Source organism: Podarcis melisellensis, assembly GCF_964234715.1.
Source record: "Podarcis melisellensis genome assembly, chromosome: 8".
In the NCBI taxonomy this organism is placed as follows: Eukaryota; Metazoa; Chordata; class Lepidosauria; order Squamata; family Lacertidae; genus Podarcis; species Podarcis melisellensis.
In genome coordinates this window covers 86,141,503-86,166,105 of record NC_138540.1, presented here as the reverse complement: position 1 = coordinate 86,166,105, position 24,603 = coordinate 86,141,503, and the positions used below count along the sequence as shown (strand labels likewise).

Sequence of the window (24,603 nt, the reverse complement as noted above, 5' to 3'; positions counted from 1 at the left end):
ACAGTGGTACCTTGGGTTACATACGCTTCAGGTTACAGACTCCGCTAACCCAGAAATAGTACCTCAGGTTAAGATTTTTGCCTCAGGATGAGAACAGAAATTGTGCTCTGGCGGCGTGGCGGCAGCAGGAGGCCCCATTAGCTAAAGTGGTGCTTCAGCTTAAGAACAGTTTCAAGTTAAGAACGGACCTCTGGAACGAATTATGTACTTAACCCGAGGTACCACTGTATAGGGGAAATTACCACCGCAGGAAGCATTTGCAGCAGATCATGCAAAAGATCTTCCTCTTCTTCATGACCACAACGGCAGCAGCGTTGTGTGTGCCCTCTGCCTTCCCGCCGGTCACACAGCAATCACGAGACGACAGCAAATTGGAAAATTATCCTTTAATTGCAGGTCTGTACTGAAGACAGCAAAAATGCAGGCTACCACCCCATTGCCCGGTTGACAGTCCCTAAGCCGCATGGCAAGACCCCGTGCAGGATGGATCCCTCTATGGAGACAGTGGGAGAATAATGCCCTTGAAATCATGCGCAGGGAGTCTGGGGTTGGACTAGAGAGGTTCCTTCTAATTCTAGAGTTCTAGCACTCCCCACTTCTTATTGATGGCAATAAATGTTTGACCTGGGAGAAAATGGTATGAGTCCATCCCTACCAGAATCTATGGGCCTGGAAGGTTCTCTTTATAAACTGCCAATGCTCCTAGCCTAGATTATGACCTATCTCAGCATTTGGCACTTGACCCACTGTTCAAGAGGACAGAGGTAGCTGCTCTTCTTACTGCTCTTTGCTGATCCTGATGGATTAAAGTGGGCTGCCACAGGAGATGGAGCAGGCTGGTTTTTTCCTGCTCCGGAGGGTAGAACTCGAACCCATGGCTTCAAGTTACAAGAAGGGAGATTGACCCAGAAACTCCAGCGGGTGCAGAATGCCACTACGAGACTCCTTACAGGGTCCTCACCGCGGGATCACATTCACCCGGTGCTATACCAGCTGCACTGGCTCCCGGTGGAGAACACGATCAGGTTCAAGGTGCTGGTTTTCACCTTTAAAGCCCTATATGGCCTAGGACCCACGTACCTATGGGACCGTCTCTCCTGGTATGTCCCACGGAGCACCTTACGGTCTTCAAATAAAAACATCTTGGAGATCCCGGGCCACAGGGAGGTTAGGCTGGCCTCGAGCAGAGCCAGGGGTTTTTCAGCCGTGGCCCCAATCTGGTGGAACGCTCTGTCACAAGAGACTAGGGCCTTGCAGGACTTGACATCTTTCCGCAGGGCCTGCAAGACTGAGCTGTTCCACCAGGCATTTGGCTAAGGCACAGTCTGACCCCCTCTCTCCTTTTGTAATCCTCATAGAACTCTAGCCCAATGGTTGCCATTAATTTGATTCTGATTTTAGACTGTATTTCAATTAATTGACTGTGATTTTATGTAAATTGTGCTATTTTTACTGTTGTTGGCCGATCTGAGCCCGGCTTTGGCTGGGGAGGGCAGGATATAAATAAAAAATTATTATTATTATTATTATTATTATGACTAAACACCAGGAGGAACTTTCTGACGGCAAGAGCTGTGTGGCAGTGGAGAGGTCTCCCCCGGAAGGGGGTAGAATCTCCTTCCTCGGAGGTTTCTAAGCAGAGACTGGATCGTCACCTGCCAGGGATGCTTCAGTTGGGATTCCTGTATTGCAGCAGGGGGTTGGTCTAGAGGACCTTTGGGTACCCCTTCCACCTCTATGAGTCTACGGTTCTCATCGCCAGTACTTTTTGAGTGCTGACTGCCTAAGAGCCACTGGTCAAGGAAGGACAGTGGCGATTTCGGCAGCGACAGAAACTGGTTAGTTGCTTGGTGTGTGTGTGGTCCTCTCTGAAAGGCATTAACGGCAGAGAAACAAGGCAGAACAGGGAGCGCCAAGTCGGACTGCTTGGCCCATCTAGCTCAACACAGCCTACACTGACTGGCAGAGGCTCTCCACAGGTTCAGACAGGTCCCACCCGACTTGGGAGCTTCTGAGCGGCACATCGCCTGCAAATTCTCCTCTCTCGCGATTCTCCACACTTCTGCTTAATAGGAGAAGGAGATTCCTCTGCGAGGGATCTTTTTGGCCAGGAAGCCTTTTCCGTTTTCGTCTCCTTAAACCCACGTGCCCCTTCCCACTAACTGCTAAACGCCCTCTTCTCTACATTATCCTCCCACCCACGCAAAACCCTTTTGCTTCCCAGTTCGGAACAGTGACTTTTTACCCACAATTTGCATGCGCCAAATGCTCCCTTTGCAACTCACTTGGTTGTTTGCGCGTGGCAAACCCCCCACCCACCCCAATCCTTCGGCCAGGCTGAATTGTTCCCTTGCAGGAGTTTCTCTTACCCCAAACATTTGCCCCCAAGGAGGCCTTGGGTACCCCCTGGTTCCCTCGGCAGGGGTCCCGCAAGGTTCTCCAGGGAGACCACCTGCCTCTGGGGAAGCCCCTCCACCGGCCTCCCGACAAGGGGTTGGCACTCGCAGCCCCTCTCCAGCTGGGGACGGGCAGAGGGGGTGTCCCTTTGGCTAGTAGGTGCCGCAGAGCTGCTCCCACTGGCCCGGCAAGCTCAGCTCCTGGCTGTATCTGGAGTTCCAGTCCCGCTCAAACACCGCCTGCAGCCGATCGCGCACCGTGGGCTGCTCTCCGGCCCCCACATGGCTCTGGTTCACCACCAGGGCGGACCCCGCTGTGTGGAGGAAGTAGTCCCCGGACCAGTTGGATGTTCCTGCCAGAAAGGAAGGGAAAATAAACACTTAAGAGTCCTGCGTTCTGCAACAAAGCTTGATGACAACGGCGTTCGCGGTGGGAGGCAGCCGTGCGTCTGAATCCCAGTTGCTGGACGCCACAGGAAGGGGGGAGAGCTCTGTGTTCGAATCCTGCGTGCTGGTTTCCCATAAGCAATTGTTTCGCCACCATGAGAAGAGGGTGCTGGACCAGGCGGGCTAGGCAAATTCATGGTGGAGAAGGAGCCTATGGACGGCTGCTCATCTACGGTTCTCGTCGCCTGGTCTCAAAATGGATATTACAGAGTTGGGAAAAGTTCAGGAAAGGACTGCCTGAATAATCGAGGGGGTGAAGCAGGAAAGGGTGCTGTGCTTGGAGCTTTTCAGTTTTACTGAAAAGGTGAGGTGGTGACGTGATAAAGGCTTATTAAAAAATATATGCGTGTCAGGGAAGAAGTGGCGAGAGAGACGTTTTTTCTTCCTTACAATAGAACTTGTGGACAATCCCTGAAGCTGAAGGTTGGGAGATTCAGCACTGATAACAGAAAAGTCCTCCTTCAAGCAGCACGGAGTGAAACTGTGGAACTCCCTGCCACAGTAGGCAGAGATGGCCACCAACTTGGATGGCTTTAAAAGAGGAGGGGACAAATTCATGGAGGTGGAGAGGGTTATCAATGGCTTCTAGCCAGTCGGAGGCAGCAGAGCTCATGAACAACAGTCACTGGAAGCTATGGGAGGGGAGAGAGCTATTGGGCTCGGATCCTGTTTCCGAGTTTCCCCAAAAGGCATCTGGACGGGATGGGCCTTAGTCTCTTCTGTTCTCCCCCTTATGGCTGCTTCTCTCCCTCTCCCACTGCTGGACAGTTTTCGCCCCTGCTAGTCCCAGCAAAGCTTTCTGCCTCAACTGGCCTCCCCTTTACGACTGCCCCCGCCCCTCAAACTACTCACCAATATAAGCCACCTTGTCCGTCACCATGAACTTGCTGTGGTTGACTCTGGCGTAGGGGATCTTGGCCTGCGACTCATTGGCTGGGACCACAAAGAGCCTCTGGCGGAGGAGAAGGGAAGAAAGACAAAACTGGGGTGCGTGTGGAAGAGGTGGGGGTGCTTGGCACGCAGAGGAGGCAGCTGGGAGGCAAGCGGAAATGGCTCTCCAGGGAGCCCAGCAAAGCCGTCTTCCCCATTGGGCTTAGTGGTGCATCACGCCAGGGCGCCGGCCTCTCAGGGGCGCCCCAGCAAGTGGGGGAGCTGCGTGGCTTTGCTGGTGCTCTCCCCTTTCCCTGCATGCCCGCCAGCTGTGCCCCGTCAACCATATGGCTGGCGGGCATGCAGCTTGCCTCCCAAGCCTCTGTGGGGATCGCTCTCTTTAACCTTTAAACGACATCTCCAGAGTTCCATGCCCCTAAACTGGCCTCAAAACCAATCCCTGTACTATTATATGCTGATGATGTGGTCCTCTTATCCCAAACAAAAATAGGCCTAAAAAGATGGATAAGAGAATTCTCAGTGTATTGCCAGAAAGAACACCTGGTCGTAAACTATCAGAAAACCAAAGTTATGGGTTTCTCAAGAAAATATAAGCCCCACAGTTGGAGTATGGACAATCAGCCAATCAAACAGGTCAAAGCTTTCAAATATTTGGGCCTTATCTTCCAGTCCACGGGGTCATGCGGAACACACCAAAAATGTGCAAAAGAAAAAGCATCCCAAAGTGCCAAGACTTTGACTCGCTTTTTCCATACAAAGGGTGGCAAACATATACCATCAGCCCTAGAAGTCTTCTAAACTAAACCCCTGGCACAGCTACTATACGGGGCTCAGATTTGGACAGATAACCACCTTAGCACTTTGGAAGTTGTTCAATCCAAATTTCTAAGGATGTTTTTTTTCTGTACCGCCCTGCGTCTCAAATGCATCATTGCGACTGGAGGCAAGTCTCCCTTCAGTAGAAGAATGGACTTGGCACAGAACTCTTAACTTCTGGCTCTGCCTAAACTCAAATCCCCCCAGTTTATGATCCCTAGTACTTTAAGACTTCCATAAAAGTGCCTGGCTTAAAACCGTCTACCAAAAACTTCACTCTTGGGGCCTATCCCCACCACACCTACTCACTATGGGCCCCACTAAAGCAAACCGTCTAATTAGTCAACGTCTAAAAGATATCGAGCATCAGAACAACCCGGCCACTATAAGGAAATTCTGCCCTTGGTATCTTCATTTTCCACCTCTCCGTTTTGATTCTCTGGCCCCATATCTGCACAAACCTATTATCCCAAAATGCAGACGTGCTTTTACACTTGCAAGGCTGGATGTTTTGCCATCTTGCGGTACTCGAAGGTCGATTCCAAAAGATCCTGCCTGAGAAACGCCTTTGCCCCTGTGGAGATGGCAGCACCGAAACAGCGGCCCACGTCCTCCTGTCTTGCGCTCTCTACAAAGACCTGAGGAACGAGATCATCTCCCCACTCGTACTAGCCATCCCAGGGCGCTCAACCACTGCCACAATGGCCTTTCTTCTATCAAATCAAAATGAGCAGATAACAGCAAAGGTTGCTGGGTTCGTAGCAGGGGCAATCAGAATAAGGGCCACTAACTGACGGCTGATTCAGGACTGTAAATTGTGCTCTTATATCAAATCTCCCTTTCTGCGTATACTGTAATGTTTTATTGTTGCTATGGCCATTGGCTAATGCGAATAAAGTTTTTATCTATCTATCTCCTCCCATGGAGGCTTGGGATGGAAGCTGCGCCCAGCCAACTATATGGCTGGCAGGTGTGCAGCTTCCTTCCCAAGTCTATGCAGGAGGAGAGCGATCCCCGCAGAGGCTTGGGAAAAGCTCAACAACTCTGGGAAACGGGGGCGCCGGAGAGATCTTTGCACCACGGTGCCGGATATGCTTAAGATGGCCCTGGAGCCCAGTCTTCCAGGGCTGGGGAGCCCCGTCCCAGCCATCGGGGGTGTCCTTACCACTTCCATGTTGTAGTGGGTGCGAACGTCGTGCATGGCAGCCAAGGAGCGCAGGAAGGGGAACATATTGGCCTTGGAGTGCCTCCAGCATCCGACCAGGAGTCGCACACGGACTCTCCTCTCGTAAGCCACCTTCCGCAAGTGGTCGTCAATCACTGGCCAGAACCTGAGCGGAAGAAGGAAGCAAGAGCGTCAGGGCCACATCCTGCACTGCACCCTTTGACGTGGGACAGCCTGCCACCCGCTCTAGCGCCCCTCGAACGGGGACAGCATAAGTTGGACATTGAGAGATGCTATGGTGCCAGAAGGGACGCGGGTGGTGCTGTCGGTTAAACCACAGAGCCCAGGACTTGCCGATCAGAAGGTCAGCGGTTCGAATCCCCGCGACGGGGCGAGCTCCCGTTGCTCGGTCCCTGCTCCTACCAACATAGCAGTTCGAAAGCACGCCAAACTGCAAGTAGATAAATAGGTACCACTCCGGCGGGAAGGTAAATGGTGTTTCCGTGCGCTGCTCTGGTTCGCCAGAAGCGGCTTAGTCATGCTGGCCACATGACCCAGAAGCTGTACGCCGGCTCCCTCGGCCAATAAAGCGAGATGAGCGCCGCAACCCCAGAGTCGGTCACGACTGGACCTAACGGTCAGGGGTCCCTTTACCTTTACCTGGCCACCCAACTGCACGATTTATTTCTGCTTGCCAGGCAGAATGACCTCCCCATATTCTGGCTCTTTCCCAGAGTGGATTTGGGGGAGGCAGGCGGAAGGAGAAGCCCTGTTGCATCAGCAGAAGCCTCTGCAACGGCTTCCTGGCTGGTGCTTCTTGGTTTGTAAAGCTTATCCTTCCCACAGGCAAGGGAGGGGAGGGAGAAGAGCTGCCCCGCGGCCCCATCCGCTGCACACCTACCTCTTGGGGTGCGAGAACTCCATGGTGGGCAGGTAGCTCATCACCTCAATGTGAACAAACTCATCGGCGTCATCAATGATGCTCACCAGGGACTGGAGGTCCTCCGTCCGCCCTGTGGCGCACAGCGCAGGGGGGGCACTCTGGAGGCAGGCAGAGGGAAAAGAGACTCAGGAAAGGAGGAGGAGGACGGGCACCCAAAAGTCAGGCATACGGTTGACATCCTAGGCTGCCTGGGCAGGGGTTTTTTCAGAATGAGGTTTTTAAAATTTTTATTGAATCTTCAGGACTTTGCTATGGAGTTAAATGCAGGGGTCAGCAAACGTTTGCAACAGGGGGCCGGTCCACTGTCCCTTAGACCTTGTGGGGGGCTGGACTATATTTGGGGAGGGGGAATGAACGAATTCCTATGCCCCACAAATAACCCAGAGATGCATTTTCAATAAAAGCACACATTCTACTCATGTAAAAACACGCTGATTCCCGGACCGTCCACGGGCCGGATTGAGAAGGCGATTGGGCCGGATCCAGCCCCCGGGCCTTAGTTTGCCTACCCATGAGCTAAAGTAACAATCCCGGAGGAAATATGAAATAACAGGAGGAAGGCACGGAGAAACCTAACCAGGGGTCAATGCCGTTACCTTGTGAAATAAAGTGCATTCTTTAGAGACCAATGACTGAATTATTTGCTATGGCAAAAACCGACCTGATACAGAAAGAGCGCAAGCCAAATGTTATGAACACCAAATAAAGCCACATTTCATTGGGATTTGCCACCCCTGTGACTTTCCTGTTGGGTAAGGAACAAATGGCCGGCAAATGGAGGCAGAATCCATAGGTTTAGCTGCAACCTGATATATGTCAGTTTCTCAGAAATAATAATTAAAAAAAAAAATTATGGAACCAAACAGCTAAAGGAAAAAACAGCAAAGACCTGATGAAGAGAGCACAGCAGAGGTTATATTTTCTGAGAATCCTCCGGAAAAACAATCTCTCAAAGGACCTGTTGATGGCATTTTACCACTGTAGTGTGGAGAGTGTATTAACTTATGGTCTGGTTTGGGAGCTGCACGGTCAGGGACTAAACAACGCTGTCCAGGGTTGTAAAGACTGCGGAGAGAATAATTGGGTGCACTCTTCCCACCTTGGATCAAATCTAAGCTTCCAGGTGTCATAAGAAAGCTGCAGAGATAGCGCAGGATTTTAATATTTTTTTGGAAGCCGCCCAGAGTGGCTGGGGAAGCCCAGCCAGATGGGCGGGGTATAAATAAATAAATAAATAAATAAATAAATAGTGTGCACCCCGGAAATGATCTCTTTCAGCTTCTGCCTTCTGGAAGAAGGTACAGGGTTATAAAGACCAGGACTAGCCGCCTGAGAAACAGTTTCTACCCAAATGCAATTCTGGTTTTAAACGCAGTATAAGGAATCTCTATAGCAGTGTTTCCCAACCGGTGTTCCGCGGCACACTAGTGTGCCGCGAAACATTGGCTGGTGTGCCGTGGGAGGGAGGCGGGCGCTTTCTCGTTCGCGCCCTGCAGCAAGAAGGGCAGCGCGGCGCCGCAGAAGAGGCCCAAGAGGCAGCAGGCGCCCAGCGCGCGCCCGAGTCCCGCCCAGCTCGCCATGTCCGCCCGCAGCATTGGCGACCCGAGCCAGACTCCGCGCGCGACGCCCGTCTTATGGCGCGCGCCTCTGCCGAACGCTCAGCCCCGGCGCCGAGCGGATTAGCAACGCCGTCCAATCAGGGCGCATCTCGGCTGGGCGGCCGCAGCATTCTGGGAAATGTAGTCCTCAGGCAGCAGCGGCATTCTGAGAAGGCGCGCTTCTTCGCCGCTGCGCCTTTTCTTCCTCATTCCTTCTTTGCTGGCAACGCAAAAAGAGGTGGAGGAGGAAGAGCTGCTGGAAATGCCTGCGTGGGCATCGGTGCACGCAGGAGATTTAGGCCGGGTGGGGTTGTTAGAGTCAAGATTTTATTTTGTTTATGTCCAGCTTGCTGTTCGTGATACTAAACTACTCTTTATAGATCTCGTTATAACTTGTGTGGGGATTGCTTAATTTCGTTGTGGGCGCTTTGATACGGTTTCTTATGAGTGCATTTGGGTAATTATGTAAATATTGCCATGTCGTAAGCCGCCTCGAGCATGGTTTTTAACTATGGAAACAGCATGCAAATGACGATGATATCTAGGGAGGTTTCAAAGGCTTTGTAAGCAGAGTGAAGGAAAGAAATCCAGATGTGATTGTTACGCATTGTTTTTTGCACCGTGAGGCCCTCGTAGCCAAGACTTTACCAGCAGACCTAGTTCATGTGTTGGATGATGTTGTGCGCATGGTAAACAGGCCCAGGTTGCGCACTGTCAGGGAACTGCCATCTAAAGCGCCGGGGGCGCAAAGGCTCACTGAGGTTGAGAGAGGAGTAGCAGCGGAAGAGGGAACCAGTAGAGGGCGAGCAAGAACTCCAAGGGAAAGTGAGTCGGAGGGATGGCTCAGAGACACTTCCAGCGAAAACAGTGGGGAGGTCTCAGGACCTCCTATAGGGACACCCACACCTCGCCGGAAACTGTCACGCCGAGAGGCCAGACGACGTGTTTCCGTTAAAGAGCTTTTATGTTGGAAAAGATTCCGAAAGCAGCCACTTTCGGATTCTACTAGTGATTGACGCAGCCATGCTGGAGGGGCTCCGTCACAGGCAGAGGTTTGAAAACCTGATCAAACTCTGAGGGACTTGCATTTTACGCACAAGCAGCTCATCGTCCCATCACAGCAATCCGAAAGTCACCGAAAGCCAGCTTGTGCAGGGAGAAGCATCATGAGCAACCCAGCCGGAACCGGAGGAGCAGGAGCAGCTGGAGGGGGTCCAAGCCTGGAAGAAAGGTACAGGGCGTTGGAGATCCAGTTGGCGCTGCAAACGGCGAGGCTTGAGGAGAGGAGGGCTCAGGATGCAGAAAAGGGAAAGGAGAAAACCACCCCGCTCGCCAGAAAGGTACCAGGATTGGTGCAGAAATTCGGGGGGGATCCCAGGAACTATCATGCCTTTAGAACAGAGATGCAATACGCTCTAAACTTGCAGTTTGATGACTTCCCCGACGAGGAATCGCGAGTGGCTTTTGTGATTGGCCATCTCGAATCCGGGGCGAAAGATTGGGTTAGACCCCTGATGGCAGCGAATAATGAGATCCTAAAGGACACGAGGAAGTTTTTTCGTGCCATGGACCTGATGTTTTCCAGCGATATTGAGCAGGGGGTGGTGCGAAGGCAGTTAATGGCTTGCCAGCAAGGAAGCAGATCTGTCCGTGAGTACTGGACTGAATTTACTATGCTGATTCATAAATTGGGGTGGGACCTATCGGCGGAGCCCATCCAAATGCTTTTCGAAGAGGGGCTTTCTTCAACCGTCAAAGATGAGCTTTCCCGGGGGCCCAGGGCGGAGTCTATGGATCAGTTAACCAAATCTGCGCTGTCCATAGGAGCGCGCCAGGAGGCGAGGGCTTTGGAAAAGCGGGAAGGGAAAGGAGACCGTTGGAGGGAGTTCCGCATTCCAGACATTCCAGAGCCACCTTTCCCGCCGGCAGAGCCGATGGAAGTTGGAACAGCGCGGGCGCGCGCAGTTTCAAATCCCAGTGAAGGGCGGAAGAAGGAGGGAAAGAGCGCCAAGAGATGTTATCTCTGCCAACAGCCAGGGCACTTTGCCAGAGTCTGCCCACAAAGAAAGGAATGGCAAGGGATGGCAGGAGCTGTTGGGGGAAAGGAAGAGGAAGGCAAGGAGCAAGTAAAAGCCAACGCCTGGCTGCCACCGTCGGGGCACAGCAGCCAGGCCAAAGAGCAGTGAAAGTGCCCACGCCGGAACCTCCCAGACCCGCTTTAGTGATAGAGGTGTTACTAGAACTGCCAAACGGACACCCACTAAAGATCAAGGCGCTTTTGGATTCAGGCAGCTCCTGTAATTTCATGAGTAAGGAGTTTGCAGCTGAGCATCAGATACAGACCATCCCTTTAAGTAACCCCTTGCAGGTGACTACGATTGACGGCAGAGAGCTGTTGGGGGGAGAAGTTAGCCAACAGACTGTCCCGATGATAATGAGGGTGGCAAGGCACACCGAACAGATAGCGTTTAATGTGGCCATCCTGGGAGGAGCGCCCATCATTTTGGGGATGAGCTGGCTGGCGCTACACGATCCGCTAGTGGGCTGGCATCAGAGGGTGGTCTCCTTTGGGTCAGCGCATTGCCTAGAACACTGCAAGGAGGGGAAGGTTTCGGGAGGAGACAGAGTCACCCTAGCCGGGATGGAAGTAATGGACAAAGGGAAGGTGCCCCCGCAATACGCAGATCTGAGCAACGTATTCAGCGAAAGGGAAGCAGACAAACTGCCACCGCATAGACCCTTTGACTGTCAAATCAACCTACTCCCTGGGGCCCAACTCCCAGTAGGCAAGCTGTACGCCATGTCAGACAGGGAGATGCAGGAGCTGAGGGAGTTCATTGACAAAAACCTGAAGCGAGGTTTCATCAGAGAGTCCCGAGCGGTGGGGGGCAGCCCAGTGTTTTTTGTGGACAAAAAGAACACAGACAAACCGAGACTGGTGTGTGACTTTAGGGCCCTCAATGCAGTGTCGGAGCCCCTGGCTTTCCCTATGCCCCGAATTGATGACATTTTGACCAGAGTAAGGAAGGGAAAGATTTTTACAAAGCTGGACCTGCGGGGGGCGTACAATCTGATACGCATAAGGAAGGGAGATGAATGGAAGACCACCATGTTTACCCCTTTGGGAGCCTTTGAATACCTCGTTATGCCCTTCGGTCTACAAGGGGGCTCCGCGTGTTTTCAAGCTTTTATAAACCACGTTCTGGGACCTTTGCTCTACAAGAATTGTGTGGCCTTTTTAGACGACGTGTTGGTGTATTCGGAAGATGAGGAACAGCATGTGAGGGACGTTCGAGAAGTGTTGGGCAGGCTGCAAGCCAACCAGCTGTGGGTGAAACTGGAGAAGTGCCAGTTTCATACCAAGGAGGTGGAATTCCTGGGGTACCGCTTGTCAGACAAGGGATTGGCCATGGATCCAGGCAAGGTCCAAGCGGTACTGGAATGGAAGACACCGAAGACCAAGAAGGACGTGCAAAGATTCTTGGGGTTTGGGAACTTTTATCGGAAGTTCATCAAGAACTTTGCCCACTTGACGGCGCCCATCACCGACTGCCTCAGCAGCAAGAAGAAATTTGTTTGGACGGTAGAGGCGGATCGAGCCTTTGAAGAACTGAAAAGGGCTTTCGCCTCGGAAGAACAACTTCTGCATGTGGATTTACGAAAACCCATGAGAGTGGAAACCGATGCATCCGACCGGGCGGTAGGGGCGGTCCTTCTTCAACCGGGGAGGAGTGCGTCGGAGTGGAGACTGTGTGCCTTCTTCTCGCGGAAGCTGAATAAATCCGAGAGGAATTACACGGTGTATGACAGGGAACTACTTGCCATTCACGAAGCATTCCGGAGGTGGAGACATTTATTAATTGGGGCACAACACAAGGTGCAAGTGTGCACCGACCACAAGAATTTAGAGTATTGGAGAACAGCTCGAGTGCTCAACCAACGACAAGTGAGATGGGCACAGGAATTCTCCAAATTCAACTTTGAAATTTGTTATGTGCCAGGCCCAGAAAACGTCAGGGCGGACGCGCTCTCACGCAAACCAGAGTATTGGGAAGGGGAGGGGGTGATCGAAGAGAGACATGTCATCCCTGAGGACCGCTGGGTGTGTGGGGCGGCGCTGGTGGGGCAACGAGAACTGGTAGAGGAAACGGAAAATGATGAATATGCCCAGGATAAGCTCAGAGGTCTCAGGGGGGAGGGCGAGAGTCCTGGAGGTTTTGAGGAAAGAAATGGGGCATTGTATTACAAAGGGGCACTGTATATACCCGAAGGTGAATTGAGGGGGAGAGTACTCAAGCAGTTGCATGATAGCCCCACGGCGGGACATTTTGGACAACACAAGACCATGTGGTTGGTTACCAGGGAATTTTGGTGGCCTAAGGTGAGGGAAGATGTAAGGGAGTATGTAAGAGGGTGTGACCAATGTCAGCGAGCCAAAGGGGAAAGAAGGGCGCCGGCAGGGTTATTAGAACCATTACCCACACCAGAACGGCCTTGGGAAGCGATATCAATAGATTTTATGACGGATCTGCCAAAGTCCAAGGGGAAAACAGCCATCATGGTAGTAGTAGACCTGTTAACTAAGATGTGCCACTTTGTAGCATGCTCACATGCAGTCACAGCGGAAGAAACAGCGAAGTTGTTTGTAGAACACATCTTTAGGTTGCACGGGGCTCCCTTGAGGGTGATCTCAGATCGCGGCAAACAATTTACTTCCAGGTTCTGGAGGAAGCTCATGAGCTTGCTGCACGTGGAAGTCAATTTTTCAACCGCCCGGCACCCTGAAACCAACGGGCAGGCGGAAAGAGCAAATGGCATTCTTCAACAATATATGAGGTGTTATGTCAATGACAGAGAGAACGATTGGGTCGAAAAGTTGGCGTTGGCAGAATTTGCCTACAATAATGCGGAGAATGTGTCCACAGGGATGAGTCCCTTTTTGGCTAATTACGGGTGTCACCCCAGGGCATTTCCAGGGGAAGGAGGGGAGAGATGGAGCGTCCCAGCGGCTGAACATTTTGTAGAAGAGATGGAAGCGATCCATCATCAGCTCCAGCTCAACTTAGAAAGGGCTAAGGCACAATATAAGAAGCAGGCAGACAAGAACAGAAGGGAAGGTGAAACCATAAGGGTGGGGGATCAAGTGTGGTTGTCAACCCAAGGGTTGCCGTTCAAAGGGGGTTGTAAGAAATTGAGGCCCAGAAGATTGGGACCCTTTGAGGTCATTCAGCAGGTCAACCCGGTAGCTTTCAAACTCCGATTACCCAACCACATGAAATTGCACCCAGTGTTCCACAGGTCGTTACTGTCACCATACAGGGGGGGACGTGAAGGGGAGTACGTCAGGGGACCAGCCTTGGAAGAGAGGGAACGCCGCAACCATGTAGCGGAAATCCTCGATTCCAGGTGGAAGGGAAATCAGGTGGAGTATATGGTGGCGTGGGAAGGGGAACCGGAGTCAGAAAACACCTGGGTAAGTGCAGAGGAAGTCAATGACGAGGTTTTAACAGAAACGTTCCACCAAAGGTTCCCGAGGAAACCTCAGCCGATAGCAAGGTTTAGGAGGGAGTATTTCGGCACCACCGATGAGGAAGAGGAAATGGAAGGGTTCGCGGAGTCGGAGTTGGAAGAGGGAGTGGATTCCGATGACGAAGATTACCGAGAGAGTAGGAACAGCAACAAGTGGAGGGAAGTGTTCGCGACGTCGGAAGATGAGGGAGGTTCTTTCAGGGGTTTTACCTCCTCACCGCCAGTAGGGGAGGAGACGGGAGGGGGTGAAGGGGGCCCTGGAGGGGAGGTGGATGTCAGGGAACTGCCATCTAAAGCGCCGGGGGCGCAAAGGCTCACTGAGGTTGAGAGAGGAGTAGCAGCGGAAGAGGGAACCAGTAGAGGGCGAGCAAGAACTCCAAGGGAAAGTGAGTCGGAGGGATGGCTCAGAGACACTTCCAGCGAAAACAGTGGGGAGGTCTCAGGACCTCCTATAGGGACACCCACACCTCGCCGGAAACTGTCACGCCGAGAGGCCAGACGACGTGTTTCCGTTAAAGAGCTTTTATGTTGGAAAAGATTCCGAAAGTAGCCACTTTCGGATTCTACTAGTGATTGACGCAGCCATGCTGGAGGGGCTCCGTCACAGGCAGAGGTTTGAAAACCTGATCAAACTCTGAGGGACTTGCATTTTACGCACAAGCAGCTCATCGTCCCATCACACGCACTGAATAAAGTATTTTATAATTTTTCATATTTCTGTTTACTTACTATTTCATAATAAAGTAATTATAAAATACTATCTTTGTGTTAATTTGATTCCTATTAAAGAGAGTTACTTTATATATAGTCAATATAGGCACAGAGTTAATTTTTTAAACATTTTCTAATGGTGGTGTGCCTTGAGATTTTTTCCATGAAACAAGTGTGCCTTTGCCCAAAAAAGGTTGGGAAACACTGCTCTATAGGAGTATATTGTATTTTAAAATGGGGTTTCAGAGTTCTTAGGGGTTTTTGAATGTCTTATGTAGATTTTTCAATTTCATTGTTCTGTATGGGACAATGACAATAAAGGTATCGTATTGTATCGTAAAGGAAACCCCCCGAGTCGGCCCCCGGCATCTGAGCACCAAGGATGCCAGCAGAGACTGGAGCAGGGGGTCTTGAGCAGAGGGGGCCCCTGCCCTCCCATCTCACCGAGAAGTAGACCCCGGCCTCCGTGCCGTTCAGCTCCAGCTCCAGCGGCGTCTCCTTGTTATAGGAGGTGGAGTAATTGGCTGGCCAGGGCGACGGGATGGTGGCGTTGGACAGGCCCAGAGCCCAGTAGGCCTCAAACATCTTCCCCAAGTCCTGGGCCAGGCAGCTGCAGTTGTAGATAGCCATGCCCAGCTCCTTCACCTGCGGGCCAAGAAATGGAGAGGTTAGCAGGAGGCCACAGGATAGAGCCCAGGTACAGTTGATGCAGGCTGCAGGATTTAAGGGGAGAAGCACCTGGGACACCTGAAATCAGCCCCAGAGGAAAAATGGAAGCAAGAAGAATTACCGATGAAAGAAGAATGGCGGATGAAGTTGATGGACTAAGCAGAATTGGATAAATTAACAGGAAGGATTCGAAACCTGCGGGACCAGAGATTCTTAGAAGACTAAATACATGAACTATTTGAAAAGCAATTGTAATGAACAGATTACGCTAGTAGGACTGCAAGAAGTTCTGTAAGGAAGACTATTTGAAATATTGCAAGAAACATATTAGACATATTAGACATATCAGACATTATTTCAATATGCGACAGTGGCTGCCAGAGTATTGACAGCACAAAAATGGAAGACTCCAGACATTCCAGCTGTTAAAGATTGGCAAATAAAATTATTTGAATACGTGGAACTAGCAAAAATGACACAAAAAATTAGATACCAAAAAGGTACAAAGTTTATTAGTGATTGGAGTAAATTTATAACATATATTGAAGGAAATTTTAGAAGTTTAAGAGCCACAGTAGGATTAACATAAATCTTACGATGTGTAGACTATTAAAAACGAAACTGCAAAAAGGAAGATATATTAAGAAGCCCGCAACCAGGAGGGAGGTCTATATGTGTATATAGAGGTGATATCAACAAGATGATGTAACTAAAGAAGAATTGTAATGGAAATTTATATTATTTTACTTTGTTTATTTATGTTTGTTTTTGTTTATGGTTTGTCTAACAAAAAATAATTAAAAAAAGAAATATTGCAAGAAAGACTATGAGGAGAATTATTAGTTAAAGATAATTAAGAGTAATAGAGAAATTAAGTAATGCAGAATAAGTGGTAAAGAACGGAAAATCATCAAGAGGTGTTGACGGAAGTCTAAAATATTGTGTAAGATAAGAAGTAATGTTATATGATTGTTGGAAACGATATGTTTAAAAAAAATAAAAATGCATGTATATTAAAAAAAAATCAGCCCCAGAGGGTAGTAGTCCCATCTTGACCCAAGCAGCCTTTGGCAACCTGGTGCCCTGAAAAGAAGATAAGAGGAGCCCAGCTGCTGCATCAGGCCAAAGAGCCCCCATCTAGTCTGGCCTTCCAGTGGCCAAGCGCCCCTAATAACCAAGAAATTGAGATAGACTGCCTCTGGGCCATAGCTGGGCACTGTCCCTTATTTGGCGGGAAACTCCCTTATCCCAGCGCAGTGTCCCGCTGCTGTCCCTTATTGATGACGTCCCTTAAATTTCCTGGGTTTCAAAGGAAGCAGCTCCTCTCCCTCCCTCCCTCCCTGCCAGGGAGGAGGGAGGCTCCAACTGTGTAGCTTGGCTGCGTTGCTCATCCAATAAGGAGTCGAAGAACGACTGGGGGGTGGAGCTTCCATGCCTTGTGCCGATCAAATCGGCTGCCTTGCCTGGGGACTCGCCTTTGCTCAGCGCTTCCCAGCGGAGAGGTGACGGTGGTTTTCCTTGCTGCATCCCCTTTGCCGGGTTTCTGCGCTGTGGGAACCACCGCTTGAGGCTTCGTTTGGCTGCTGGCTGGGCTTCCTGCCTTTGGCTTGGAGGGGCTCAGAAGTTGAACATACCTGTGCCCCTTGGAAAATCCCTTATTTTGGCTGCTGGTCCCTTATTTTCAAATCTGTAAGTTGACAGCTATGCTCTGGGCCTGGAGGTTCCACAAGAACATAGGAATGGCCTGCTAGACCAGGCCAATGGCTTATGCAGTCCAGCATCCTGTTCTCTCAGGGGCCAAACAGATGCCCCAATGGGAAACACACAAGCAGGATTAAAATAGAAGAGAAACTCTCCCTTCCTGTGGTTTCCAGCACCTGGCATTCAGAAACATTGCTGCGTCCGACTGCAGAGCCATCCTGGCTAGGAGCCTTCGAGAGCCCTCCCCTCCTCCTTGAATTTATCTATTCCTCTTTTAAAGCCATCTAGGTTGGTGGCCATGGCTGCCTCCTGTGGCAGGGAGTTCCACAGTTTAACTCCGAGCTGCTCTTTTGGGCTATTATCTGCAGCAAAGCCATAGGACACCAAGGTTTGGAGCAGCACAGTGATCCTGGCTGGGGAGGAGGGCAGCTGCAGCCCAACAACATGTGGAGGGTGCCCGGTTGGCAAAGGCTGGCTTAAAAATGCCAAGATGCCACTGTTCACCTTGCTGGATTTAATAGGAGGCGGGTTCACAACAACATGAACACAAATACGTCGAAAGAGACACCCAGAGTAAAGGCGGGAGATAAGACGCTGGTTTTATTTTTATTTACTAAAAGCAGCTGCTCATATGATTGCCTAATGCCCAGGTGAGTAAAAAGAATTCCCCCTGCACACCTGGAGGGGAACCAGGTGTTGGTGTTGACCTTGAAAGCCCTAAACGGTCTCAAAGGCCCAGTATACCTGAAGGAGCATCTCCACCCCCATCGTTCTTCCCGGACACTGAGATCCAGCGCCAAGGGCCTTCTGGCGGTTCCCTCGCTGCAAGAAGTGAGGTTACAGGGAACCAGGCAGAGAGCCTTCTCGGTAGTGGCGCCCGCCCTGTGGAAGGTCCTCCCACCAGATGTCAAGGCAATAAACAACTATTTTACTTTTAAAAGACAACTGAAGGCGTCCCTGTTTAGGGAAGTTTTTAATGTCTGATGCGGTACTGTTTTTAATATTCAGTTGGAAGCTGCCCAGAGTGGCTGGGGAAACCCAACCAGATGGGGGGGTATTAATAATAATAATATTAATAATAATAATAATAATAATAATAATAATAATAATAATAATATAATATTATGTTGGCCTCCCACTGGGCCCATAACCTCCTGGCAAATAGAAAGGGAAGAAATGGAGGCAGTGAGAGATTTTACTTTCTTGGGCTCCATGATCACTGCAGATGTTGACAGCAGTCACGCAATTAAAAGACGCCTGCTTCTTGGGAGAAAAGCGATGGCAAACCTAGACAGCATCTTAAAAAGCAGAGACATCACCTTGCCAACAAAGATTTGTATAGTTTTCTATAGTTTTCCCAGTAGTGATGTATGGAAGTGAGAGCTGGACCATAAAGAAGGCTGATCACAGAAAAATGGATGCTTTTGAATTATGGTGCTGGAGGAGACTCTTGAGAGTCCCATGGACTGCAAGAAGATCCAACCTCTCCATTCTGAAGGAAATCAGCCCTGAGTGCTCACTGGAAGGACAGATCCTGAAGCTGAGGCTCCAAGACTTTGGCCACCTCATGAGAAGAGAAGACTCCCTGGAAAAGACCCTGATGTTGGGAAAGATGGAGGGCACAAGGAGAAGGGGATGAGAGAGGATGAGATGGTGGGACAGTGTTCTCGAAGCTACGAACATGAGTTTGACCAAACTGCGGGAGGCAGTGGAAGACAGGAGTGCCTGCCGTGCTCTGGTCCAGGGGGTCACGAAGAGTCGGACACGACTAAACAACAACAACATCATGTTGGCATCCAGGTGGGTCTCCCTCCCTCCCTCCTTGGGGAAACCATTCCAGAACTGGGGTGCTGCTGCACCCGAGGGGAACCCCTGAGCCCCCACTTCAGATGTGAGAGACGCGGCCAAATGAGGACTCTCTCTAGCAGGTGACCCCAGAAACTATCAGGCCAGGTCCCAACCTTCCCGTAAAAAGAACAACCCTGGCCCCAGCCCCACAGGCCAGAACGGGGGGCCCCCGCCCCACAAAAGCTCTCCCGGAGGTTTGTGGGCATCACCTGCGTGAGGGCACGCCAGTCCATGTTCGCGCTGCCAAGGAAGATGTGTTGCTGGTCCACGATCCAGAATTTGGTGTGCAGGACCCCACCAGTCAGCTCTGGGAAGTTGACTTTGCGGATCTGGGCGCCTGGAGGAGTTTGGGAACAAGACAAGGAAGGGAGCTGCTAGTTCTCAGCACCTTTTAAAGCCTCGCCCGCAAATCCAGCCCATACACTTGGTTTTAGAGTGTAAGCTCCTGGGGGCAAGGACCAGCCTCTCTGATCCTGCAAGCGACCAATAGTAATTGAGCCTTTTCAGTAGGTCTGGCCTGAATCTCTTGCATGAGAAAGGCCCTTCTATTGGGGGGGCTCCTCGTTCTAGTATTACGAGCGAGGGGGGGGGGAAGTCTCTTACATAATTTTACCCATCTCTGTCATCTTCTAAGCTAAGCAGCCCCTGAATTCAAAGCCGATTGCTTCTGGGTTTTATTAAATCTTCCCAATTATCACGTAACTCCAAACATATATCTTTTATTTTGTTTCGTTACACCTTTTCTTATTGAATTCCTGTCCCTTCTTTCTGAATTCTCCCCGCCCGCTTTGTAGTTGCATTAAAACCATCATTAAAATCAGATGCCAAGGACATAAATAACTACAGTCATATCTCGGGTTACAGACACTTCAGGTTACGTGTTTTTGGGTTGCGTACTGCGCCAAACCCGGAAGTACCAGAACGGGTTACTTCCAGGTTTCGGCACTCGCACATGCGCAGAAACACTAAATTGCACTTTGCACATGCGCAGAAGCGCCGAATCGCAACCCGCACCTGCGCAGACGCGGTGAGTTGCGAACCCTGTGGGTTGCGAACGTGCCTCCCACATGGATCACGTTCGCAACCTTAGCGTCCACTGTATCTGACTTTTAGAAGACATCTGAAGGCAGCCCTGTTTAGGGAAGTTTTTAATGTCTGATGTTTAATTGTGTTTTTAATATTTTGTTGGAAGCTGCCCAGAGTGGCTGGGGAAACCCAGCCAGAGGGGCAGGGTGTAAAGAATATTATTATTATGATTATTATGATCATAGCTGTCTCTTTGGGGGGTACAGAGAGGAGGACCCCCCACCCTGCCCCCCCCCGTGATGAAATCCAGGTGCTCTCTCTCTCTCACCGCTCTCCTCCAGCAGCTGCAGGTCAGAGCAGGGCATCCGGGAGGAAGGAGGATTGACGGCTATCCGCAGGGTGACGCCTCTGCTGGGGACCTCCCTCAGCGCAGCCAGGATTTCCTCCCCCTGTGGGAAAAGAGAGGGGGTCCGTCAGCAGCCACGATCCGAGCCAGGTGAACAGGGCCCTTCCTGGACAGGCCATCCCCGTTCCCAGGTGCAGGATCCGTCCGGCCAATTAACCCTTTCAAATGGTTTGCGATGAGTCCTTCGACTGGGGGTTGGGCCAGATGACCGCTGGAGGTCCCTTCCAACGCTATGATTCTTTGTTGGGGTGGGATAGAGACATCTTGAGGGGGGGGAGGGGAGGAACATCTTGAATTTGCACTTTACCCATCCAAATGGGGAAACTGAAAGCTGAGCTCTTCCGAAACATGCCCCTCATCCAGCCAGAGGCTAAATCCTCTTAGTTTGCAACTGTTTTGAGGCTGCAAGCCAGGGCTGGGCATCTTAGATCTCAGGTTGGCTAGTGCATGGGGGGGGGCTACCCATTTTGTTCGCCTGCTGACGAGAGAGCCAGGCAGCCACCAGCCAAATCTCTAACAAGCTGGACCCCACAGGGAGGCTTTGGGTTCGATGCTCATCAAAGCAAAATACAATGCCTATGGGACATGTCGTTGGCCCATATAGCTCCACACTGGCTGGCAGCAGCTCCCCAGGGTTTAGGGTTGGGGAGCCTTTCCCAGTCGCCCCCAGGGGGCTGAACCTGTCATCCACCACGTTTATTACTTTTACATTCCATCTTCTTTTCCTAAGACCTCTAGGCAACATCCACGGCTCTCCTCCTCTTATTGACGCCTCACAACGACCCTGTAAGGTAGGGTGGGAGGAGTGACTGGCCCCCAAGGTAGCATCCAGTGAGCTGCACGGGCAGGGGCGAGAATTCGAACCCTGGTCTCTCTCGGGTCCAAGTCCAGCCCTCTAAACACGACTCTAAGCCGGCTGCCCCACAAAGCAGGTTGCTCTAACCACTGAACCGCCGCTGTCTCCCCAATGTAAAAATTTGCAACACTGCTTGTCTGTTTGGAGCTGCCTTTTTCAGATTATCTGCAACTTGGAAGGCTCTGGGATTTAGAGCTTCTCACACAACCCAGGACAGGCGTGAATTCTGCTCTGGAGTTTTAACAAAAGCGGCTGCCTCTCCAACACGCCCGCAGGCGCAGGCCGTGACCGACATGCGAAAAACGGATGTTTTGCTTTCCTCAAAGGGCCCTTTGATGGGCACAGAGGCTGAAGGAGGCGCCGCCACCCCAGGCAATTAGATGCCTGTTTGCAAGCAGGTTTGACAGGGTCTGCCGGGTATTGAGCGCCTTCGCTGCTGCATATTTTGGCACAGGCAGGCAGCCACCTTTTCAGACACACCGACAGGCAGTGTGGTGTAGTGGTTAGAGCGCCAGACTAGGCCCTGGGAGAGACCAGGTCCAAACCCCCCACTCCCTGCGTGACCTTGGGGGCCAGTCCTTGCCTCTCAGCCTGGCCTACCTCACAAGTGTTGGAGAAAGACCTGGGAGACCAGGGTTCAAATCCCGCCCCCCACGGCCATGAATCTTACTGGGCGACCTTGGGCCAGTTGCTGACCCTCAGCCTGGTCTACCTCACAGGGTCACTGGGAAGATTAAATGAGGAAGAAGAGGAGAGATGACAGCTCTTGGAGAAAAAAGGTGGGCTAGAAATGGAATAGGTACATAAAATATTGTGGATCCCATTTCTGCTTCGATTTATACATGACAATGAATGGTTTAGCTTCACCACCAAGAAAACAGCTGCAGCAGCCGGGGGCTGGCTGGGTTGATCAACCAAGGGGTACTTTTCGTGTTGAAATAGGGAATGTGGGGGTATTTATTTATTTAATTTATACATACCCCACCCTCCCTGGCCAATACCGGGCTCAGGCCGGCTAACATCAGGTATAAAAACAATTGATTAAAATACAACTTAGTAAAGGCAAAGGGACCCCTGACCGTAGCAAATGACTCTGGGGTTGCGGCCCTCATCTCGCTTTATTGGCCGAGGGAGCCGGCGTACAGCTTCCGGGTCATGTGGCCAGCAGGACTAAGCCGCTTCTGGCGAACCAGAGCAGTGCACGGAAATGCTGTTTAACTTCCCACCGGAGCGGTACCTATTTATCTACTTGCACTTTGACGTGCTTTCGAACTGCTAGGTTGGCAGGAGCAGGGACCGAGCAACGGGAGCTCACACCGTTGCGGGGATTCGAACCGCCGAACTTCTGATTGGCAAGTCCTAGGCTCTGTGGTTTAACCCACAGCGCCACCCACATCCCTAAGATACAACTTAAAAACAAAATTAAAATACTACTTCAAATGCAGCCTCATTTTGGCGGAGGCCCAGATCAAAAACTGTTTGGGGGGAGAAAACATCAAATCTTCACCAAGGCTAACTATCCAAACTGGTCCTATGTGGGTCGGAAAAAAGCCAGGGAAGTCCCCAAATAGGGGTTCCATCACAGAAGGAGAAAGGAAAGAGGGGATCAGGCTGGTTCCAAGCCAAAGGCCAGGCAGAACCACTCTGTCTTACAGGCCCTGCGGAAAGAAATCAGATCCCGCAGGGCCCTGGTCTCATGAGGCAGAGCGTTCCACCAGACCAGTCTTGAAAAGCAGTACATGTGAAAAGGATCTAGGAGTCTTGGTTGATCACAAACTTGACATGAGCCAACAGTGTGACGCGGCAGCTAAAAAAGCCAATGCAATTCTGGGCTGCATCAATAGGAGTATAGCATCTAGATCAAGGGAAGTAATAGTGCCACTGTATTCTGCTCTGGTCAGACCTCACCTGGAGTACTGTGTCCAGTTCTGGGCACCACAGTTCAAGAAGGACACTGACAAACTGGAACGTGTCCAGAGGAGGGCAACCAAAATGGTCAAAGGCCTGGAAACGATGCCTTATGAGGAACGGCTAAGGGAGCTGGGCATGTTTAGCCTGGAGAAGAGGAGGTTAAGGGGTGATATGATAGCCATGTTCAAATATATAAAAGGATGTCACAGAGAGGAGGGAGAAAGGTTGTTTTCTGCTGCTCCAGAGAAGCGGACACGGAGCAATGGATCCAAACTACAAGAAAGAAGATTCCACCTCAACATTAGGAAGAACTTCCTGACAGTAAGAGCTGTTCGACAGTGGAATTTGCTGCCAAGGAGTGTGGTGGAGTCTCCTTCTTTGGAGGTCTTTAAGCAGAGGCTTGACAACCATATGTCAGGAGTGCTCTGATGGTGTTTCCTGCTTGGCAGGGGCTTGGACTCGATGGCCCTTGTGGTCTCTTCCAACTCAATCATGATTCTATGAAAAGACTCCATATGCCCATTTGCAACCCCTGAGAAGGCTTGTGGGAAGAGCAACCCTTGGGAAAGCCATTCTGCAGCAAAGGAAGCAGCTGGCACCGAGCGCTCCACCTCGCTCAGGACTGCCTGCACCAACCGGCAGCAGCAGCGCCTCTCTAGGGTGTCAGATGGGCTGCCCCTCCTAGCCCCACCTGGAGATGTACCCAGGGACCAAACCCAGGACCCTCTGGTGCCCCCCACCCCTGAGCCGTGATGTCCCTTGACCGAGGCCGTTTCCGGACAGAGCTCTCCACCTGGCTGGCCGAGGGGTCCTGGGTGCCGGTGTCCTTGTTGCTCAGGGTCCAGTAAAAAGAGGCGATGTCCACACTGCTGGTGGCGTCTGCCAGGAGGGTCTTCCAGGCGTCGAAGATGGAAGGGTTGAGGGTGCTGTTGTCGTCGTACGTCAGCCCCTCGGGGATGCTCTCCACCAGGACGCTCCTGAAGAAGAAGAGGAGGAGAGGAAGGGCAGCTTTTGCCAGGGGGGGGGGGCAAGACACCCTCTCCACTTGCAAGTCTCCTTGGACTGCAGGCTGGTAGGTCTGGAAGACTCACAACCGTGTGTGTACCAATCTAAACTTTCTTGATGTTTTATTATTGTAGGCAGGGTTAGAAACTCAGATATGTAAGCTCTAATAATAATAATTATTATTATTATTATTATTATTATAATTTATTATTTATGCACCGCCCATCTGGCTGGGTTTCCCCAGCAACTCTGGGTGGCTTCCAACAAAGTATTAAAATACAGTAGTCTGTTAAACATTAAAAGCTTCCCTAAACAGGGCTGCCTTCAGATGTCTTCTAAAAGTCTCTCTTTGACATCTGGTGGGAGGGCCTTCCACAGGGCGGGTGCCACTACCGAGAAGTCCCACTGCCTGGTTCCCTGCAACTTGGCTTCTCTCAGTGAGGGAACCGCCAGAAGGCCCTTGGAGCTGGACCTCAGTGACCGGGCTGAACGATGGAGGTGGAGACGCTCCTTCAGGTATACTGGACCGAAGCCATTTAGGGCTTTAAAGGTCAGCACCAACACTTTGAATTGTGCTTGGAAACGTACTGGGAGCCAATGCAGATCTCTCAGGACCAGTGTTATATGGTCTCAGCGGCCGCTCCCAGTCACCAGTCTATCTGCCTCATTCTGGATTAGTTGCAGT

At 51.2% G+C, this 24,603-nt stretch overlaps 1 protein-coding gene across 2 annotated transcripts in view; it reads right to left on the bottom strand.

Annotated features, from left to right (window-relative positions):
• Positions 1-851: 851 nt before the first annotated feature.
• The window catches only part of PLD3 (phospholipase D family member 3), a 33,506-nt gene continuing 9,754 nt past the window's right edge, over positions 852-24,603 (bottom strand). For both annotated transcript variants that reach the window (XM_081922190.1, XM_081922191.1), the window contains exons 5-12: positions 23,707-23,890; positions 20,069-20,189; positions 18,924-19,051; positions 14,941-15,141; positions 6,617-6,756; positions 5,716-5,881; positions 3,696-3,795; positions 852-2,749 (exon numbers count right to left, since the gene is read on the bottom strand). In XM_081922190.1, coding sequence (XP_081778316.1) covers positions 2,550-2,749; positions 3,696-3,795; positions 5,716-5,881; positions 6,617-6,756; positions 14,941-15,141; positions 18,924-19,051; positions 20,069-20,189; positions 23,707-23,890 — 1,240 coding nt within the window. In that variant the 3' untranslated portion in view covers positions 852-2,549. The remainder of the gene's footprint in view (positions 2,750-3,695; positions 3,796-5,715; positions 5,882-6,616; positions 6,757-14,940; positions 15,142-18,923; positions 19,052-20,068; positions 20,190-23,706; positions 23,891-24,603) is intronic.